Here is a 21,353-nt window from a genome sequence, read left to right as displayed (position 1 = left end):
CCTGCCATTTCACAAGGCTACAGTCTATTTCATCCAAAGGTATATTTTAGTAATCTTTCTACTTCATTATTTCTTTAACTAGCCAACCTTGTCAAGTCAAGGCAACTTTATTTATAAAGCACTTTAAAACATTAAGTTCTGACCAAAGTGATGAACAGTGAGAATACATAAAACATTTAAACAGACATAAAATACATTAAAAAGCATAAAAAATGTAAAATATGAGCAATGCTAAAATAATAAAAACAAGATAAAAAAAAGATAAATAAAAACCCAAAAACTAATATTAAAATAATAAAATCAACTCTAATGCTGGGTCAAAGGCCAAAGAGAAGAAATGGGTTTTAGGCAGATTTAAAATCCTCGCATTAAAGATCGTCTTTACTGGACTCTACCAAACATGCTCCATTTAAAGGGATATTGTGTAACATTATTTGTTGTTTACTGGCAAAAATCGATAACTGCATGCGTTATCATTGTTGTATTTTGACCTCAACTAATGATGACAGTCTCTTAAGAGAAGAATTTTAGATTTGTTCATACATATGACGGGAAAGCCGGTAGGGCGGTGCCATAACTGTCCGCCATCTTGAAACTACAGACACCGGCAAGGGGCAAATTATGGGGGTATTTTCCTGTCTTTAATCAAGAGCATAATTGTTTGATTTGAGAGCAAGCTTTCTCTCAAAACTCTGCTCTGACACTCAGGAAGTCCCTTCTTGCTCTCAAATTTATAGCTCTTCCTTTCAAAACTCTGCTCCTCTTCTTAAGTTTAGTGTTGCAGGTTCAAACCTCCTGCGCTCGAGCTTGGTCTCGTTCCCTCACATTCTCTGTGCTCTCAGAACTGGATATTTTTTCCTCTCTCTTAGGTTGCAGAATGAGCCGTCTGTCAAACGTGAATCTGTTTCAGGTTGATAAATTGTGCTCAGAGATGATGCAACAGTAGAAATTTCACTATCAGCAGAAACAGATGAAATACTGTCGCTGGAGTCTCAATAACCCTTCATTTCTAGATGCTGCATTTAACCAAAGACTGTCTTATGACCTGCAGGGCATTTTTTTAAATTAACTTCAGCTCCATAGAGACAAGAGTCTGAAAGGCATTTAAAGCATTTATAGGACATGAGCCAATGCTTCAGGATGAGTGAATTTGAATCTCAACCAAAAGGAATAATTAGTGACTCATTACCTCAACAAGTAATCACTTTAAAATTCAATTTAAATTGGATTTATAACAAAAAGACTCGAGATGCTATGTTCAGCTTTTTTTGGCCTCTATGATACCTAAAATTCATTATAAAAAGGATTGTCTAATACAAACAATATCGATAATTACTTAAAATAGGCCAGAAAGGGACAGAAAACACTTTGGAAATCTGCTGATGAAGTGACAGCTTTCGCTCTAAATGCTCCTGAAGTTCAGATCTCAGATACAAAGAAATTTGGATTGTAAATGACTACAAAGACAGTAGATTCAACTAGTTCAGCTGTATCGCCACGATGGACGTGGACTCAAAGTAATACAAGTGTTTCCATCCTCACCTCCCCAGAAGAGTCGAATCCATTTAGACACATTTTTGTCAGATTTTCAGGCGGCTGAAGCAACGTAAGTAAAGCCGTTCATAACCCAACTTTACGTCGTTGAGTTGGGACTTAGATCAGGTCATATTCTGATGACATGTGCTAATCCTCCATCATATGTTATGAATATATTTCTGTGTGAACACTGTACAGAAGCTGGAATTCAAAAAATTGCTAAATTTGTCAGAAAAAATTATAAATTATACTATTTTGTAAATTATTCAGGCCTAGCCTAGATGGTAGAATCAAAAATGAAATCACCATGCTGAAACTGAAAATGAAAGCAGTTAAAAATGATAAAGAACACCAATGGCTCTATTGCTTCAGAAAATAGGGAATTCAGGGAATTTGGTCCCCCTTTTAAAAATGGATTAGTGTCGTCATCATGAATGGCTTCCTCTGCCATCCAAACATTATTCCTTACCCGCTTATTCCAAGGCGGGGTCGCAGTTATCCCAACCAGGCCTATAGACAGATGTGACTAAAAATTTGTTGAGTGTGACTTTATTTCTTGGTCACACTGGTGTGCCTAACATTTTACAGTGTGTCCTTTCATCCTCGTTGCATGGTCACACATGCATGTTCACGGTCACGTGTGATGCTCGTCTCTCCATCCGCTTCCAACTAGATGTTGTTGATGTTTGTGTGTTGGTATGTTTCTCTACAGGTATGATAAGACTGTTTGATTTCATCATTATCCTAATTTCTTTATGTATCATGTAGTACTGTGGTAGTTTATATTGTTTTTGTGAATATTTTTGTTATTTAGGCAGCCTAGACAACTTTATCCTCCACATTTCATTTCTGTCCTTTTCTCGTTTTAGCTCTTCCTCTGTCTCCCTGTCAGGTTTGGCACTGACGCATCAAGACTAAAGAAAATTAGATTATAATAAAAATATTCCAGACATCAAGGGCAGCCTTTTATACAACATGTCTGCCTTGGCAGAACAAATCTGTCCAGCAAAATATGGCACACAGACCACCGTTCTGTATGTTAGGTTGCTGGACAGGGCAGGGTTAAAAAAATAAATAAATAAATAAAAAACATTTTACAGTGTAGGACTTTTATCTCTTTAAATGTCTGTCGGTGTATTCTGTGTTCACTCCCTCCTTTCCTGAGCTCAGAGAAGAATGACACCATGATAAAAATCTAAGAGAAAAGGTGGGTCTTCTCCTCTGATTGGCTCTGATCCACAGTTGTACACAGTGTTGTGTGTTGGTTTAAAATTAAGACCGGCGCACATTAGATGTCCAGTACGGCGAAGAACGACATGGACGAGAATCTGGAATCAATTGTAAAACATGGAATATTTTGGAATTTGCTCAGTCATGGCTGTTATCTATTATCCCTGCTAATTCAAGGTTTTTCCACTGTGCCTGAACAAAATGAAGCAGAAAAGCTGGGTGAGAGTTGGTTGCGTTTAGAAATCACCCCCCACCCGTCTGGGTGACATCATCTGCACTGATCGGGCTCGAGTCTTCCCGAGAGGTTCGGTGACAAAGGGGCTAAAAATAATTTTAAGAAATCCAACACCAGGCAACTGTATAAAAACTGAAAAAGCTGCATCTTTTTCTGGGGAATCAGAGTGAGAATATACTGGCTGGTCTTGACAGAAAACAACAGTTTGGTGGTTGACAAAAATACCAAAAAGAGAGGCAGCTGTGTATGAAAACAAACAAAAAACAGAATAACAAAAACCCTGGATGTTTCTGGCTGTTTGAGCAGCCAAAAACGTGGCATATAATAAAGCCAAAGAGGAATTGCCTTTCACTAAATTTAAGGCCAAGCAGATAATTATCATGAAAAAGATTAAATGTAAATCCTGAGGAGGGAAACTCGCCAGAAGCAGCACAGTCTCATGAGCTATTTCAAAGTTTAAAATGTTTAGTTTGATTCAGTTCAGTGAAGCTTGCACTTAAATTTATTCTTTTATTAACTCCATCAAGGCAGAGGTCATGTAGTTGGTGGTGGTGGTTTGTCTGTCTGTTAGCAACAAAACGCAGAAAGTTATAGACGGATTTTGATTAAAATTTTCAGGAAATCTCAGAAATGGAATAAGGAACAAATCATTGGATTTTGGGGGTGATCCAGATCACCGCTTGGATCCAGGAATTTTTGCCTGTTAGCTTAAATAGTGACTCTAATGAATGGAAACTTATGAAAGTTGATAAGGCCTCCTTTGAAGCAGTGACAGAACCCCTGGCTGGTCAGCTTTTATACTTTACAGATGGAAAAATAGAAAAACAATCGTAAATCATAAATATTACTCAAAACAGTGAAGCAGTGGAACTTTCAATTTAAGTCCTCACCTTGAGCTGCACAGGACGAGGCAGAGAGGAAAAACTCCCTTTCAACGGGAAGGAAAACCTCCAGCAAAACCAGACTCGGGAAGGACGGCCATCTACCTCGACCATTTGAGGGGGCAAACCTCGGGACAGATTGGTCAACAATCATCATACTTCTAAGACCAGGATTCTGATGATCGGTGGAGAGACTGTCCACCTGTAGAGGTTATGACTGCCCTGTCTGTAGTCTTTCTACAGTACTACTCAAAAGTTTGGACACACCTACTCAATTAATTTAAGTAGTTACGTGTCAAAATATTTGACTGGTACTTTATGTTTCATTGGACCTTAACCAGAGAAAAGTTTTGGCACTATTTTTTCTGTCACTTGGATTCTTACAGCTCAGTCACAAATATTTACTCTTGTTTTCAGGGCCCTAAATGAACATTTTGATCACTTGCCAATGCAGCTCGTTCATTTGTAAAGTTACGCAGCAATCATAATTTCCATTAGCCAACCATTTACTTGGGTAAAATAATCTAGATTATAAGAACCACTGATTACTATGAGGGGCTGAGACATCATTCAGAATAACCCTCACACAGACACGTGAAATTTTAGTCATTCACACATTATAGTTAAATCTCTCTGAACTACACTGAAACTGCTGTTCAAATATTAATGCACTCAAAACGAGCTTCACCTGCTGGCTGTCTGTGTGTGATGCATTTTAAGGGAAGTGTAAACAAGGCTTCATAACTCCGTTATCTCATGCAGCTCCCCGTCTCATCCTTGACTCAGGGTTTGATAAAGGAAGTTCTCAACCCTATGTTCCTGTTTTCATTTGTCAGTGTTTAAGTCAGTGTTGAGGCATTCAACTTCTTTTTTTTTTGTGTGTGTTGGACATTTTCAGCATATCATCTTGTTTGCAGGAAGCATAGCAGGTGTTGCGTCTGTTCAATGGCAGTGGGATTGTTTTTTTTTTGTTGTTGTTGTTGTCCTGACGTGGTCATGAGTTTATGGTCATCATGAGAAGCAGCTGGCTTCTTCAATACTATACTGGCCTCAGCAGAGACTATTATTAGGGTTAGATCTAACACGACAGCAACCGGATAACTGACAGTAGCAAGTCTGAATGAGGACACACTAACTAGCCACATAGCATAACTCGCCCATAAATATATGCAGTGCTGTCAAATGAAGACCTGAACAGCACTGGACAACATATGCTTCACATGCATTTGGAGTGTTCTCCAGGATATGACTTACAGTACTGTCTGGGTCTGCGCTGCATATCCTATTGGCCGATTTATGCTAGGTGGCTAGTTAGCATGTCGTTATTCAGACTTGCTACGGTTGGCTGATGTCACATTAACCCTTAATTGTCTCTGCTGAGGCCAGTATATTATTAAAGATGCCAGATACTTCACTGGGATTACTTCCAGGCAGCAATTTTAGAATAGTATACGAGAGGCAGTTTCAGTATAGTGTATAAGAGGTTTCACTACAACGTGTGAATGATTTCAGTATGATATACGAGTGGGTTTAGTTTAATGTGTGAAGGACCTAAATTTCACAAATGTCTGTGAGAGGGTAATTCTGAAAAATGTCTCAAACTACTCCTCATAGAATACATTACATGTTACTTTAAATAGTTTTTTTAATGAATTTTTTAAACAACATTTTTTTAATATTTTCTTTTCCAAGAAACAAAGTAATTGAGAAACCAGTTACTAAACAGCCTAAAGGCCCATTTATGCTCGACGCAGAAGACGGTTACGCAGACTGATGGATAGTTTCGCCTGCATAATTTGGTCCGTTTTTCAGGGAGCTTAGCTATCCATCGCTGGACGAGGAAGATGGAGCAATTCCACTGGAAATCTTGGGGGCAGTATTGAGCTAACTTGCAACCAGTGAAAGGAACAAACCAGAGGAGAAGAAGAGGAACAGGAAGAAGATGAGGCAGAATATTTCTTTTTCAGCAGAGAGACATCTAAGACTTGCAGGCTAGTGAGCCACCAGGGTTGGGGGCCTCTGTATTAGATTATTAAATTTTAAAAATAAATGGCACAATAAGTTATTATTAATTACATATCAACATTCACCAGAAACCTAAATTTTATCTTAAGCATCATAAAACAGCACTTAGACTAAATCCAGCAGTTGTATTTTGGATCTGTTTAGAGGGGTTTTCCACCAGGTTCACCAGTAAACCCAGCAGGTGTATGCCAGCAGATTCTAAAGGTGTTCATTGGTTTCTTTTACTTCCTGCATCCACTCACCGTCGTTGAGGTCCTGCAGGAGGTTTTCCTGACCAGAGAAGTCCAGTTTGACTGTAATGCTGACAGTCAGTGTCACAGACTGGCCAGCCTTGAGAGGCAGGTGGCGTAAAGCTTCCTCCAACTCCCAGCTCAGGAATTCCCCAAACACTTTTTCTGTATACACAAAAGCACAAAAGAGAGAGAAAGGCTGATTATTATTCTTGGCGACTTCTGTGAGGAAAAAATTGTCTGGTTCATTATCATCTTTGCACTCGTGACAAACCAAGATGAGGAAAATGGGAGGTGGGTTTGGTGATGATGCAAGTTGAACAACACAAAGAAACCCAATCACGTCACGTTTTTTTTTTTTTTTTTTTTTTTGTATCACCAGTGTTTATGTTGTAATTTTTGGCTCCCAACCCTTCTTCCTCAGAGAAATGAGTCAGCTGCATCCACTTCAGCCTGAAGAACCACATGAATGATGCATCACCTGAATAAAGCATGCGCTCTGTCTGTGCAGGTGAGCCACTCCTGATCTTAGAGGCTGCAGGAACAGCAAGCAGTCCAATTTTAACACAAGCACAGCTGAGATGGCAAGCTTACTGTGAGAACAACGGTTTACACATCCATACCTTATTCATACGCAAAGCCTGTAAAATCCTCTAAGAGGATGTGAATGAAGGCAGCATTAAATAAAGATTCAGTGAATAACACTCTGCTTTAAATATTCACAGAACACAGAGAATAAAAAGAGTCGGATCAGCCAGTCAGGCAGGAGAGTGATGATCTAAGACATAAAAAAAAAGACTAGTCATTCACTTGATGGGGAACCATGAGGCTTTAAATTTAACATGTAGAAAGCTAGAATTGTGGTTGATATTACTATTATCGCTGTACAGAATTAGATGTGACCAGATATGGAAACTAAAACGACTGATGATAATCTGTCATGCCTTATAAGTAGGAATGAGTGATTTTTTTAATGTTCAAAGTAATTTAATTGGAAGAAACTTAATAGTTTATGCAACTATAGACTCAACATATGTCTGTCTTGTTTTAACCAGAAGCTGCTAGAACTGAGAAACTGACGTCTGTTTACCAAGTTATTTACCGATTACTAGAATAAAACAACAGAAGAATGATTGACTATTGATAGAATATCAATAGTGAGTGATGGTACAAAGTGAGTTCTGCTGTAACACCCAATGTTAATTAGCCAAAGATAACGACCGGCAAAATGTTCTGTGTGGGCCCTCCTCAAGAAAATAAACAAAACTGAGGTCCAGCTCAACCTCTGCAGGTAAAGCTAACATATCATGAGTTGATCAGGACAATGAACGTCCATTTGAGAGCAAATCATCAACAGAAGGTCCATCCACAAAGTAAGTGAGCTTGAAGTTGGACGTGAACAAATAGCAGACCTCATTTTAAAGATAACAGCCATATGAAACCATGCGGTCCATATGTTTTGAAGTTTTTAAGCTTGATGGAATTTGTTGAACCTAAATTTACAGTCCTATCAAGAAAGAACACTCGGATGGCAAACAAGACTGAAGGAACTCTCAGATGATGTTGTAGGTGAGCTGAAGTCCGTGAGTGTTGAAAAGGTGCCTCTTATCACAGATTCAGTAACTGAATCAACTGGAAAATACACACAGTTGTAGAGAACAAAGCAATGACAGTTGCATACTGCTGAAAACAGAAAATCTGCTTTAGCAACATGGTGGTGAAGTACATTAGACTAGCATTTTTGTTTGCTGATTTCATTGTTCCAGCATGAGTCAAGTCAGGTGCACATGAGAGCAAAAATGAAGCAACTCAATACTGAAAACTTTCTGAAAAACAAAAACAGCATGACCCATGTTGCATCGTGTCAAAAGTAATTGAGAAAAAAATGGAAATCAACAGGTTTTATTTTCTGACATTAATTTAAATAAAGGCAAAAATATCGCCCAAAACAAACCAGAGTGTACAGTCTGTTCTCACTTCATGTAGACAAATCAACTTGATCTCTAAGTCACACAGCCAGCATGCAGACGTTTCTAATGCTGTAAAATGCTTTTTAGTTTTGTTGTTTTTCCCCTCATCATTGAAAGTAGAATGATTGTCTGGCTTTGCCAAGGGGAGCTTAATAAATATAAAGGACATTTAGCTTTTTGGGTGAGTTTAGCCAATAGAAATCCTGCCTGTTTGTTAATGTAAAACGCATGTAGAGCACAGTCAACATATACACATGCTTTTTCAGGACAGCCTTAGCTGTCAGATTATGAGGCTAAAATCATGAACATATCAATAGATATAATAGCATAAACGCCAACCAAAACAACAACACAGAATTTCTTACTAACATAACTTTGTAGAAATAACACACAGATCAACAGTGACCAAGTCTTTTCTCATCTGCAGATCGTTCTCTCAAATCTTGGCATTCAGGAGAAAAAATATTGGCATTGAAATAAACACACAGCAGAAAATATTTACATGTTTACACTTTTTCCCATCAGGTAAGATTTCTTTTTTTGCTATTTAGTTATTTATGCTACTATTTACCTACTACAGTCACTAAACCAACTCCATCTCAGCTCGTATTTGCTGCCACCGTGCATCAAAAAAATCTTCTTTTCCAGCCATAGAGGACCATTATTTTTGTTCTGTTCAGAAAGACATAGAACTTTTTTGTAATTTTTTGATTTTTGGCTGCTCCTGTTTGGACATTAAAAACAATTTAAGCTCTCTGATTAGTAAAAAGCTTGACAGTAAGAGGCTTCATCATAATTTCTGGGTCAAAAGGTCTTAGCAACATCTTAGTGATCTTTTTATTATGAAAATGGGATAAATAATTGTGTTATCACGGGTTTATTATAAAGTCTAACATTGCTGGATTGCAAGCCTCCCGGATGGGATGTAAATACCTGAAAAACTTACATAGATCATCTAAAGGTCAGTTACAGATTACAGTTTACACCACAGTTACACAACTGCTGTTCCTTAGAAACTGTTGACAATATAAGTGATAGCGCCAGCGATCTAGCAGATTTTTTAGGGTTAATGCTAAATCTGGACATCCAGTGGGCAGGGATTTAATCCGATGTCTAAATGGTGTGCAGGTTCTGCTCATTCAGCATATGTCAACATGGTTAAGGGACAGAAACAGAAATCTCTCTCCTGACTCTGTGTAGGAACTGCAACAAGACTTCATCCAAGATTTTAATGCCAGAATCGGGTTATGACATCTCATTTCATCCAGGAGTCCACTTACCAATGTAATAACATTTTTAATGTTAATATTGAGTCTGCTTGATCTTTACACATCAATTTGCTCCAAATCAGGCAACAAAGGTGCCTGAAATAAAATACCATAATGGTGCTGACAAAGTCAAATGAGAACGCGCCGCACAGCAAGCTCTGCTTGTGACAGCAAAAATCGCTGGAGCAGGATTAATCCAACATTTGTGTTTTCTTTGTGCTGTTCTGTGGAAGGGCTTCTATCCTCATGAGACATTTGATATCATTATAGCAAACAGTGTTACAAAACACAGCTAAACCGAGCAGACGTTTGTATCCGCAGGACAGAAATAAAGTAGCACTGGAGAGTAACGATACGGTTTATGTTCACACTTGTTATAACTAACATAACAGATATTAAGTGAATGATTATGTTGTCCACCAAGTCTTTTTGAATAAACATGTTTTTTTTCTGAGAAATTGAGGTCTTTTCTCACCGTAAAAGATGGCTGTGTCTGCACAGTGGCAGAAAGAACAAGTTTTGTTTGTTTTGCCACTGATTTCTTCCTGTTGAGGCTCCTCTCATCTTTTATTCATCCAGCTCCCATAGAGAATGCAGCAGGCTTTCTCTCTATACTGTGGAAGTCTGTCTGGTGCCCATACCAAGTTATGTCGACTAAAGAAGCAGGATGACCAGGGGAGGCCAGTTCTGTCACCATGGTGCTGCAGTGAGAAGCTGCAAGCATTGTCAACACTGAATAACACGTGTGCTATCTGACATGCAGACAAAGCAGATCAGCACAGTGTACAACAACTAAAGTTAAGACAGCATTAAAGTTATGATGTGGGGAAAAAGGAAAACATATTTGAAGCACATGGGCTGAAAAAGACAGGCTAGTACTTGATCGTCAGTGTATGCATCCAGCAACAATCATCACCTGCACAAAAAGCCATTGCCTGACACTGAGAGGGTTGGGTTACTTACTGATTCAAGCTAGGTAGTTAGCACTTAAAACAGACTCAAAGGCATCTCTCCAGACATCTGGAACTGGTGTTCAGTTTAAAAGTCCCATTTTATACTAAATTTACTTCCTAAAGGTTAACTAACAGTGATGTGTTCTCATAACCTGTGTATGAGGCCCAAAAATGAAAAATTTCTGTCACCGCTCCAATTTTTAGCGAATGTGTGCTCAAATGGGTGAGTCTGAGATATGTTCCTTTGTGACCTCATGAAGGGAAATAACCACTGTCCAGGTAGTGGATACTGCCATTGACCTGCCCCACCCCGGCTAGCTGAGCCTGCCTTATAAAATCATCGAGCAGGTGCCAGCGAAAGCAAGATTCCTATCCCGGAGAAGGGCGTGGAGTGGGGGTGGACAGGCACTCATGAACATTTAAAGGTTCAGACACAGAAACAGCCCTTTCTCATTAGAGCTCACTAGAGCTACTTTTGGAATGGCTGAAATTAAAGACCAAGGCTGAATTTGGGGTAATAGACTTTGAAAAAAAAAAAAAACAGGAATTTACACAGAATAGATTTTAAAAGCCTTCTGCTTGTTTACAAATCCCAAAATGGTTTAGGCCCAGAATACATCTGTGATATGTTCAGAGAATATAAACCTAGCAGAGCTCTTAGATCCAAAGACTCTGGTCAACTAGTCCAGACCAGAGTCCAGACTAAACATGGAGAAGCAGCATTTAGCTGTTATGCTGCAAACAAGTGGAACAAACTGCCAGTGGAGATTAAACTTTCACCAAATGTAGACATTTTTAAATCCAGGTTAAAAACATTTCTTTTCTCATGCGCCTATGCACGAAATCTGCACGGTAACTTTTTAACTTATCTTGCTTTTAATCATTTTAATGTAATTTATTATTTTATTGTGATTTATTTCTAAATATGTATATGTAAAGCAATTTGAATTGTCCAGTACATGAAATGTGCTGTACAAATAAACTGCCTTGCCTTCCTAATTAGACCTATTTCCATTTTGTCACAGTTTTCTAAGATATTGGAGAATTTATTCTATAAAAGACTATACGCTTACATAGAATTACATAACATACTATGCAAACAACAATATGGCTTCTGACCTAACAGGACCACTACCTAAACGTTAGTGGATCTTGTAGAAAATATTTCAAAAGCAATAGAAAACAAACAATATGCTATTGGGTTATTTCTAGATTTAACCAAAGCTTTTGATACCGTGAATCATGAATTATTATTAAAAAACACTGTATTTTGTATATAAATGACATATGTTTAGTTTCAAAAAAGTTATATTTTGTCTTAACTGCTGATGACACTAATATATTTTGCTGTGGTCAGAACTTGGAAACATTGATAGATACAGTCGGAAAAGAGCAAACAGAGTTAAAAAATAATTTGATTTAAATAAATTAACTTTAAATTTAATAAAAAGCAAATTTCAAATTTTTGGAAATCGTGCTGTCAACGTGGACAGAAAATTAATAATAAACGACACTAATGTAGAACAAGTGAATGAAGTCGAATTTCTTGGAATAATTATACACAATAAACTTAGCTGGAAATCTCATATAAACCATATTAAAGCAAAGATCTATAAATCACTAGCAATTATTTCGAAAGTCAAAGTGTTTTTAAATGAAAAGAATGTATATCTTTTGTATTGTTCCCTGGTTCTCCCCTACATGACCTATGGCTTAGAGGTGTGGGGAAATACATATAAAACCAATCTTCAACCGATCTGTATGGTTCAAAAAAGAGCGACGAGAATAGTTCATTAAGCGGCCCATAAAGAACACACAAACCAGCTTTTTAATCAAACTGAACGCTTTAAAACTGAAAGACATGGTCGACTATAAAATGTCTTAATTTATGTATAACATTAAGAATAAAAAATTACCAGCTCTAATTCAGGGATTGTTTTAAAAAAAAGAGATTCTGTTTATAATTTTAGAGGAGGTGAAATGTTCATAAAACCTCATGTGAGAACAAATGTAAAGCAGGTTTGTATTTCTGTTGTTGGGGTTAATGTTTGGAGTAAGTTGGACCCAGAACTAAAAGACTGTCCAACATTAATTCAGTTTAAAAAAATAATTAAAAAAACTGATCAAATCTTATGTTGAAATGGAAGACTGACTATAGTTAAAAATAAGATGATAATGTATTGTTTGCATCCTGTGGAATGTGATTTTGAGTTTTGTATTGTGATGTATATTGCACAAGTAGTAATAGTATTACATGAGATGTGATCTATAGCATTGGCAACTATACTTCTGTTAAGTTACTGTAATGGGTGTGGGCTAAATAAGCTTCTCCCTACACCTTTTCAGACATTTATGTGGTGTTTTTTTGTTTATTTATTTTTTGTTTATTTATTTTTTGCTTATTCATTATTACAATTTCCTATGATGTCTGAATAAAGGGTTTTTCATCATCATCTAAAACAATGTTGTTCAACCTCTGATACCCAAATGAAATTGTTGAAAAAATGTATAATATGGGATCTTTAAGAAACTTGGTATTGTATTTAAAGTTGTAAAAACGATTAGACTCAAATGGTGAGGAGAGTTTCATTAGTACAGACCCTTAGTGAATGGATTTTATCTAGTAACTGCAGCAAACTGCATCATTTACCCACCAAACGTGTAACATGAAAATTTATGAGGTCTTTAAGTTGTGAACCAGTGCTCAGGATAGTCTGGGAGACTCGGTTCAGTTGGGAGGGGAATTCTTGAAAACATTCACACGTTGGTTTGGTTTGCGACACAATACACTTTATTGATCCCATAGGGAACAATAAAGTATTGCCTTTCGCACCGTACTCTACTCACACGGACCAAACTGCCTTGAAAATGTTATGCTCGCTAGGAGCGATATTGTAGAAGAAGAAAATCTGGCTCATCGATTGGCCAGGAATTGATGTGTTCAAACCTAACACAGTTTCCACTGGAATCTGTCCTGTAAGAGCAGCAGGAGAGGCAGAGCACTATCTAGCATGTTGCACTACGACGCATTCTGCATAACTTCCTCTCATTGGTTCACTGGATGGTCCGTTTTCTTTCACACTCTGAAGCTGGTACACACATAAAGATTATCGGGCTGTTTTTGTTACAATTTTGTCCTTTCCCGACCAAGGACAGGAAACGCCTTATTATCTTAAATATAATAAGATTATCCTATAAAATGATCATTTGGTCTGAGGTGTTTTAAGACCGAATTCATCCCAACAATCGCCTCCAAGTATTGAAGTATTAAACATGTTCAATATTTAAAACCAAAGTCTTCACATGTGCGAGGACAGCTGGCGACTCCTGAGTTGTGACTGTGTGGATTGTGACATGGACCGGAATGTAGCCAATCAGAAAGCGAGCTGACTGGGGAGCAAGAAACGATATAAAGTCCGTGTTCACGCTGTCTCCAGTCTGTTAGTTTTTTCAGTTCTGTATTTTTCTGTTAATAATAGTCCCAAGACCACCATCATTCCCCCGTCTTGTCCTCTTCCATGCTGGGTGTTGTATTTTCCGGTTGTTGCCATGGTTCTTCATCGTTCGTATGTCTCTTCTTCTTCGTTTTTGTTAGATCACGTTTGGTCACGTGTGACTTCTGGCTCCGAGGACTAGATCTAGATCTGTTGCGGGACAGAATCGGGGCGTGGAGCACACCAACACACGGTCTGATCATTACTGTTAAATGCCTAATTTTTTATCTACATGTGGGAGGTCTCGAACAGATAAGAAATCTCATCAGATTAAAAAAATCTTTGTGTGTTTACCAGGTTTGAGTGAACTGCACCAGGATTCACTTGAAAGTGTACAGAGACCCTGCTTTTCAAATGGACCAGAGTTTGTTTCATCCGATTGCACATTCACACTACTCCCAACAAACCATACAATCCATGTATCCGGACTAGGGACGGGCCGATACAGATACTAGCATTGGAAATACTCGCCGCTCCTACAAAAAGTAAGAGGATTGGTATCGATGAGTATTTCTGTCTAAACACCATCCGATACCATGGAAACGGAATCATAATGCTTTGTTTCCTCCCCAACACGACCACACACAGACACAGGAAGTCACGCATCCTTGAATAACCGTTGTTTTGAGTTGGTAGGCAGAGAAGCGGCTGAAGTGTTGTGCTAACATTTAGCATTAATGGTATTCTAGCAGTCCTACAGTGATGTTCCTGCTAATGTTACATGTGAAATTTTCTATGGGTTTGGGAGACTATAATACTGAGCGTGTGTGTGGGGTTAAGACAGATATGTGGCTGGATCTAAAAGTAAACGGGCAGTGTAGCGAGAGTAAGTCGGAAAATGAGCTGGATAGAGAGAAAGTTGACATCGCCTGGTTGTTTTTCCTGATGGTCGTTGTTCGGTGTGGTTACGGCCAACAGTAACCATTATATATATTTAATAAAGCAGCTGTTATCAGAACAACTGCATCCATTCATCAACACGTCCTGCCGGACGCCACAGTATGTTAGTAATTTGGCGTAATTACTTATTAGAAAATCCCACTAGCAAAACAGCGACTATCCAGGGCTTAAGTTTCCAGAGGCGACATGAATGCTGCCACATTTACCACCAGCGACTTTATAAAGCATTTTGGTTGAAATCACATGAAAGAGCATGAGGTTGTTGCCTAAAAGGAAATGCAGAACGACCTACAGCAATAACAAACATTGGCAAATGCTTTTAAAAAACATGAGGAACTAGCAGAAGAAAGCCACCTAAATAACAGAGAATGTCTTAGAATAATAGCTAATGCTAACGAAGCGCTACAGGAGCTACATGACACCATCAGCTCGCTGCAGACTGCGCACCCAGAGGCACTTTACGTGGTTGCAGGAGACTTCAACCACGTGAAACTGACGGACACCCTGCCCAGGTTTTACCAGCACGTCACCATTCCCACACGAGGGGACAACACTCTGGACTGTGTGTACACAAACATACGTGGTGCATACAGAGCTCTTCCTCACCCCCATCTTGGCCTCTCTGACCACATCTCCATCCTGCTGGCGCCAGCTTACCGCCCCCTGCTGAGACGGATCAGTCCAACAAAGAAGACTGTCACTGTGTGGCCCAGTGATGCAGCCTCTGTGCTCCAGGACTGCTTCCAGTGCACAGACTGGCAGGTCTTCAGAGAAGCAGCTATGTGTGAGGGAGAGGTGGACCTGGAGGACTACACCTCCTCCGTCCTCGGCTTCATCTCCAAGTGTACTGATGATGTCACCACCACCAGGACAGTTACCTGCTATCCAAACCAGAAACCCTGGTTGAATGCTGAGGTGAGCGCTCTGCTGAAAACCAGGGATGCTGCGTTCAGGGCAGGTGAGGCATCAGCACTAAGAACGGCGAGAAAGATCTGACGGTGGGTGTCAAGCGGGCCAAAGCCGCATACACTCAGAAGATCCAGGGTCACCTCACCTCCAACGACCCCCGGAGCATGTGGATGGGCATAAAGTGCATCACAGACTACAACACCAAGGATGCACAATGTCCAAAGGACCCCTCCCTGCCAGACGAACTAAACAGGTTTTAGGCTCGCTTTGAGGACCCTGACTCCCCCCCTCCCTGCAATAGACTAACACCACCACCTGGTGACACGCCCCTCTGTGTGTCCACTGCTGATGTGAGGAAGACTCTTAAAGGAATCAACCCCCGCAAAGCTGCTGGCCCAGACAACATCCCAGGGCGTGTACTGAAAGACTGTGCACACCAGCTGGCTGAGGTGCTGACGGACATCTTCAACACCTCACTGTCGCTGGCATCCATTCCCACCTGTCTAAAGACTGCAACCATTGTCCCCGTCCCAAAGTGTCCCACAGTGACAGGCCTGAATGACTACCGACCCATAGCCCTGACCCCGGTAGTCATGAAGTGCTTCGAGAGGCTGGTTATGGCCCACATCAAAGACTCCATCAACGTCACCGTGGACCCACATCAGTATGCATACAGAAAGAACCGCTCCACTGATGACGCAATCTCATCAGTGGTCCACACAACCCTCACCCACCTGAAGAGCAGAAACTCATACGCCCGCCTGCTCTTCCTGGACTTCTCCTCCGCCTTCAACACCATCATCCCACAGACACTGGTCCAGAAGCTCTCCACCCTTGGTCTGAGTAACACACTGGGGAACTGGGTCCTGGACTTTCTGACCAACAGACCTCAGACTGTCAGGATCCATAACTCCACCTCCTCCTCCATCACCCTCAGCACCGGCTCTCCTCAGGGCTGTGTGCTGAGCCCCCTCCTGTTCACTCTGCTGACATATGACTGCTCGGCGAGACATCCCAGCTGTCATATAGTGAAGTTTGCAGATGATACAGCGGTTGTGGGACGCATCAACAACAACGATGAGTTGGAATACAGAGAGGAGGTGGAACACCTGGTGCAGTGGTGCAGAGAAAACAACCTCTGCATCAATGTGAAGAAGACCAAGGAGATGGTGGTGGACTTCAGGAAGGATAAGCGCCCTACTCCTCCACTGCACATCGGAGGAGTAGCTGTGGAGGTGGTCTCCAGCTACAGGTACCTGGGTGTGCACATAACCGAGGACCTCTCCTGGAACACCAACACTTCCCAACTGGTCAGGAAAGCACACCAGCGCCTCTACTTCCTCAGGAAGCTGCGGCGAGCCGGAATAGGGAGCTCTGTCCTGAGGAGCTTCTACCACTGCGCGGTGGAGAGCGTCCTCTGCACCTGCATCACCGTGTGGCACGGCAACTGCACCGCCGCTGAGAGGAGGGCTCTGCAGAGGGTGGTAAAGGCTGCACAGAGGACTATGGGGAGCAGCCTTCCCACCACCTCAGACCTCTACACAGCACGATGCAGGGGGAGGGCCCTCCGCATCATGAAGGACTCCACCCACCCAGCACATGGACTTTTCCAACCCCTCCCCTCAGGCAGATGCATAAGGAGCAAGACCACCAGGTTCAGGAACAGCTTCTTCCCTGAAGCTGTCAGACTGCTGAACTCTTGCCATGCCTTGTAGACCCCTCCCCACCCTTCCCCACCCTACTTCCCCACCTCTGAACACCAGCCCAAACCCTGCTGCCCTGCCCCCACCCCCCCCATCCCCACCCCAACTGAATCCACCTCCCCCACTCCGACAAACAGACCTGCACTGCAAACACTTTACCCCCCCCCCCCCCCCCAGGGGAGTTCCTGTCCACATGTTTACATGTTTACATGTTTACCTGCTGTCCATATAAGTGCAATATCATTAATATTAATATCAGAAATGTTATACTTTGGACTATCACTACCTCATGCACATACATACTTGCACATATTTATCTAGGCTGCACATGCAAACTGGGCTCTTTAGTGTTTAATGTTATTTTTATTTAAAAATTTTGCTGTTTATATTCTATTGTATTTAGCTTATATTCTATTTATATTTAGCCTATATTTCTATTTTTCTTCATGTCTTATTTTATTTCACTTATTGCCCTCCTTCTTATGGCTCAAACCGGGACCTCAGTTCTAATTTCGTACCATAAACATGTAAATGTGAGCTGGTATGACAATAAAGTTCCTTGAATCCTTGAATCCTTGAATCCTTGAATCCTTGAATTTATTGTCCTGGATTATCAGCCCCAGTTATTTGAGGTAAACGTTCACTGTACGTCCAATTTCAAGATAGTTTTTAATAGAAATTCTTTTAATCAAGTCTATTTACACAATAATTAAAACAGTTCTGTCGCCATCATGGATTTCACGTGTTAATAAAACATGAATTATAAATATTAAGGCTATCAAAAAAAACGCGTTAACAGCTGTAACTATTTTATGTTATTAATTGTGTCAATTTTTTAACCGGAATTAACGCTCCATCATTCTCCACACTATTTCCGGTGGGAGGGTTCAACACTGGCACTCCTTTATTTAAAAAAAAAAAAAAAAAAAAAAGAATACATGTTTTTCTGCAGTTTTGTACTAATATGCTTCTCCTCCTCCTCTCTCTCCTGCTGTTCCGTGACCGGCAGGAGGAAACTAGCGGTTCGTGGTTCACCTTATATTTAACCCAAAGTATTGTTATTGGACGCACTAGCAACAGCAAAAATTTCAGTCTCATGTCAATCAAATCGCATGTGGCTGAAGAATGAAATAGATTTATAGACCTCTTAATAAAATAACACTGGTATCGGATCTGTACTCCCCCTGGTATCGGAATCAGCATCGGACAGAAAAAAATGGCATCAGAACATCTCTAATCCAGACCAGGGTTTGTTTAAAAAGAAAACGGCACCAGTATGAATGTTCTCTAAGAATGTGAGCATAACAAAAAACAAATGGTTATAAGAAGCACCACTATTATCTAATATATTAAAAGAAATGGTAGCAAGTTTCTTCAATGGTGTGAAAGATAACTCTAAACAGGAAAACAAACATTGGACGTGAAATATGAGGAAGAGTTGTCAAACTTGTGATAGAAGTTTTCTGAGATTTGATTTTGCATTTGGGAGCATCATGAGACAAACCAGTTGTAGCTGCCAGAGATTAAAGCAGCGTTTTTACATTTTTATCCCTCTGCATAACTCTCAGCACCTTCAGACTTTAGGATTTTCTGTAATTTTTCAACACAGTTAGACGTGCAGCCCTCCCAAAAAGCTAATGAAGCAACAACATGCTGATCGAATGCTGACCGACGGAAAGTTAACTGGGAAGGCCAAACTTTGCTAGTCAAATTCTACAAATTGCTGCTTTTCCTCTCCGCTATCACCGCTTTAAGAACATAAAATATTTAAAACAGTGTTTACTGGGAGTTAGAAAATGTGAAACTAAACAGTGTTTCTGCTCAGATGATTTCTATCAGCAGCAGTGTGGGATAAACAAAGACTGCGGGGGTCTGAGAGCTGCCAGGGACCAGAGAGATTAAGTAAAACTTTGGAGAAAGTCAAAATAACAAGTCTTACTTGTTACCTGGAGGTAAAGGCAGACTTTAGCATTTTAGAAGTCTCAACTTGAAATAGTTTCCACTGTTCTCACCTGCTCAAACAGTACAAAGCATGCAGCCGAGGCAAACTTTTTCTCTTTTCTGAGTACATCCTGTATATTTTACATCAACAGTTTAACATCAAGCACTTCCACGGACAACTTTTAGGAAAAAAGTGATGTACAAATCTGATAAAACACCAGATGAAAGCAGAGCTGACAACACAGCCTTACTCACCTGGACTTTCGTCTTTGTACTAAAACAAAGCCATCTGAGAAAAAAAAGTAAAAGCTGAGTGTTAAAAAGAATGAAAGTTAGATTGTTGTTACTGTCTCCTTTAAATTTAATATTATCTGGGATGAGGTATTAGTTCAGAAACTCAAAACATTGTATGGTTATGCACAGGTTATTCTATTTTTGCAGACTACTGTATTACTACATACTTTCACACTAAACATCCGCATGTAAGAGGGATGTTATTGACCTTGTATTAGTTCTTGTGACATCTACTTTCTAATTACTTGTTCTCTGAGCACTGGGACTCATTATGTCTAAATGATGAACAAAAATGGTTTAAAAATGTTTCTAAGAGCTGAGGTCTCAGAGAACAAGTGCTACTTTTACATGTTTCACTCAGAACAAAAATCCCTGCTATCCTCAATGTAACAGCTTAAGGAAAAAGGAGAATCAGACTCAGATTAGTGTCAAAGAACAAGGAATAACTAGACCAGTTGAATAAAGATAAATCCGAAGACATAAAAGAAACTTGAACACAAGAAAGACGATAACGAGCGAACAAGGTATTTGAACAGTAAAGTTAAATGTTAGCTGCTCATCTGACCAGCTAACTGTGCAAGAAGGAAATCCACCAGTTTTAAAATATGATGTTATGAACTCTGAAATAATCTTCAGAGATAAATGCAAATGGACCAGGTTTGCATAATCAGATCATTTTAATGTCCAAATTTGCTGAACAAGAGCTGAGGGGGGGAAAAAAAAGCAGCCCCACAGCGTGTCAGAGCTTTCAGTTCGTCTTGCATGTTCATCCAACTCTGAAAATAACACATCCCTGGAGGGGAAACTATATTTGCAACACAAACCACTTGCAGCAACAGTTACATTTCAAACATGACTCTCTTCAACTAGACAGACTATTTCTTTGGAGGCTGGCCAGCAGGGAGCTGGGTATGTAAGAAGCAGAGAGGTTCAAAGAGGCAAACATTCATGAGATGAATGACTTTAAACCCCAGACTATTTTAATTAGAGTCCAGTACCATTTACCAGTGACAGACTAATTTCTATCCACCTTCGCTGGAAGCCTGTACAGAGATCCCAAAGATTTACACATTGTTTAACAGCAATGCTCAAAAATCATGGACTCTACATCAGTGTGGGTAAACAAAGGTTTATTTTTCCTTCTCGTTTATGTAAGCATGAAAACAGGCGACGAATACACAACTGACCCATGAAAGTTTGATAAAAGCTGCCTGCGAAGACTAGGTCTACAAGTTTTGACCCTTTATTCTGATTTGTCTACATGGCATTGCCTCCACTTCAACTAAGAGGAAGCATAAATCAATCTGTGACCAGGACTTGTCATTTAAGTCACATATGAAACAGGTTTCCTAAAGTCCCTCCAATCATCTGTGTAACATTCCCAAAATAAGAAGCATCCTGTCTATAGAAAGTAAAAAGAGAATAGCTGAACAGCTTAAAGTAACTGATGCATTTGGCAACAAGTGATTGAATCAAGTCTATCTATGTTCAGTTATTAAGTCCATTTAACTAGATAGTTTTAAGTCAGGCTTTCTTAAATTATTTACTTTCAACTATTTAGATTCTCCAGGTTTTCCAGCTGCTTCCAAACATCAGCCTCTGTGTCGTCTGACTCTCATTGCTATGTTCAGATTTTTATGCCTGCACTGAGAGAAAGTCTTCATTGTTGACCAACATGTCAGAGATAGATTTACCTTTTCCAGGAGATTTGACGGACACATCTTTGGTAACTGAGTAAATTCCTCGAGATAGTCATAAGTTTCGTCCATGGATTCCAAATGTAA

The 21,353-nt window shown here is 39.9% G+C and overlaps 1 protein-coding gene across 2 annotated transcripts in view; it reads right to left on the bottom strand.

Annotated features, from left to right (window-relative positions):
• The window catches only part of trappc9 (trafficking protein particle complex subunit 9), a 273,450-nt gene that overhangs the window by 176,922 nt on the left and 75,175 nt on the right, over window positions 1–21,353 (bottom strand). For both annotated transcript variants that reach the window (XM_042011968.1, XM_042011969.1), the window contains one exon: window positions 6,150–6,302. In XM_042011968.1, the coding sequence (XP_041867902.1) occupies window positions 6,150–6,302 (153 nt within the window). The remainder of the gene's footprint in view (window positions 1–6,149; window positions 6,303–21,353) is intronic.

This window comes from Melanotaenia boesemani, chromosome 17, assembly GCF_017639745.1.
Source record: "Melanotaenia boesemani isolate fMelBoe1 chromosome 17, fMelBoe1.pri, whole genome shotgun sequence".
Taxonomy (NCBI): domain Eukaryota; kingdom Metazoa; phylum Chordata; class Actinopteri; order Atheriniformes; family Melanotaeniidae; genus Melanotaenia; species Melanotaenia boesemani.
Note: the sequence above shows the minus strand (reverse complement) of the source record. Positions and strands in the feature narration are given on the sequence as shown.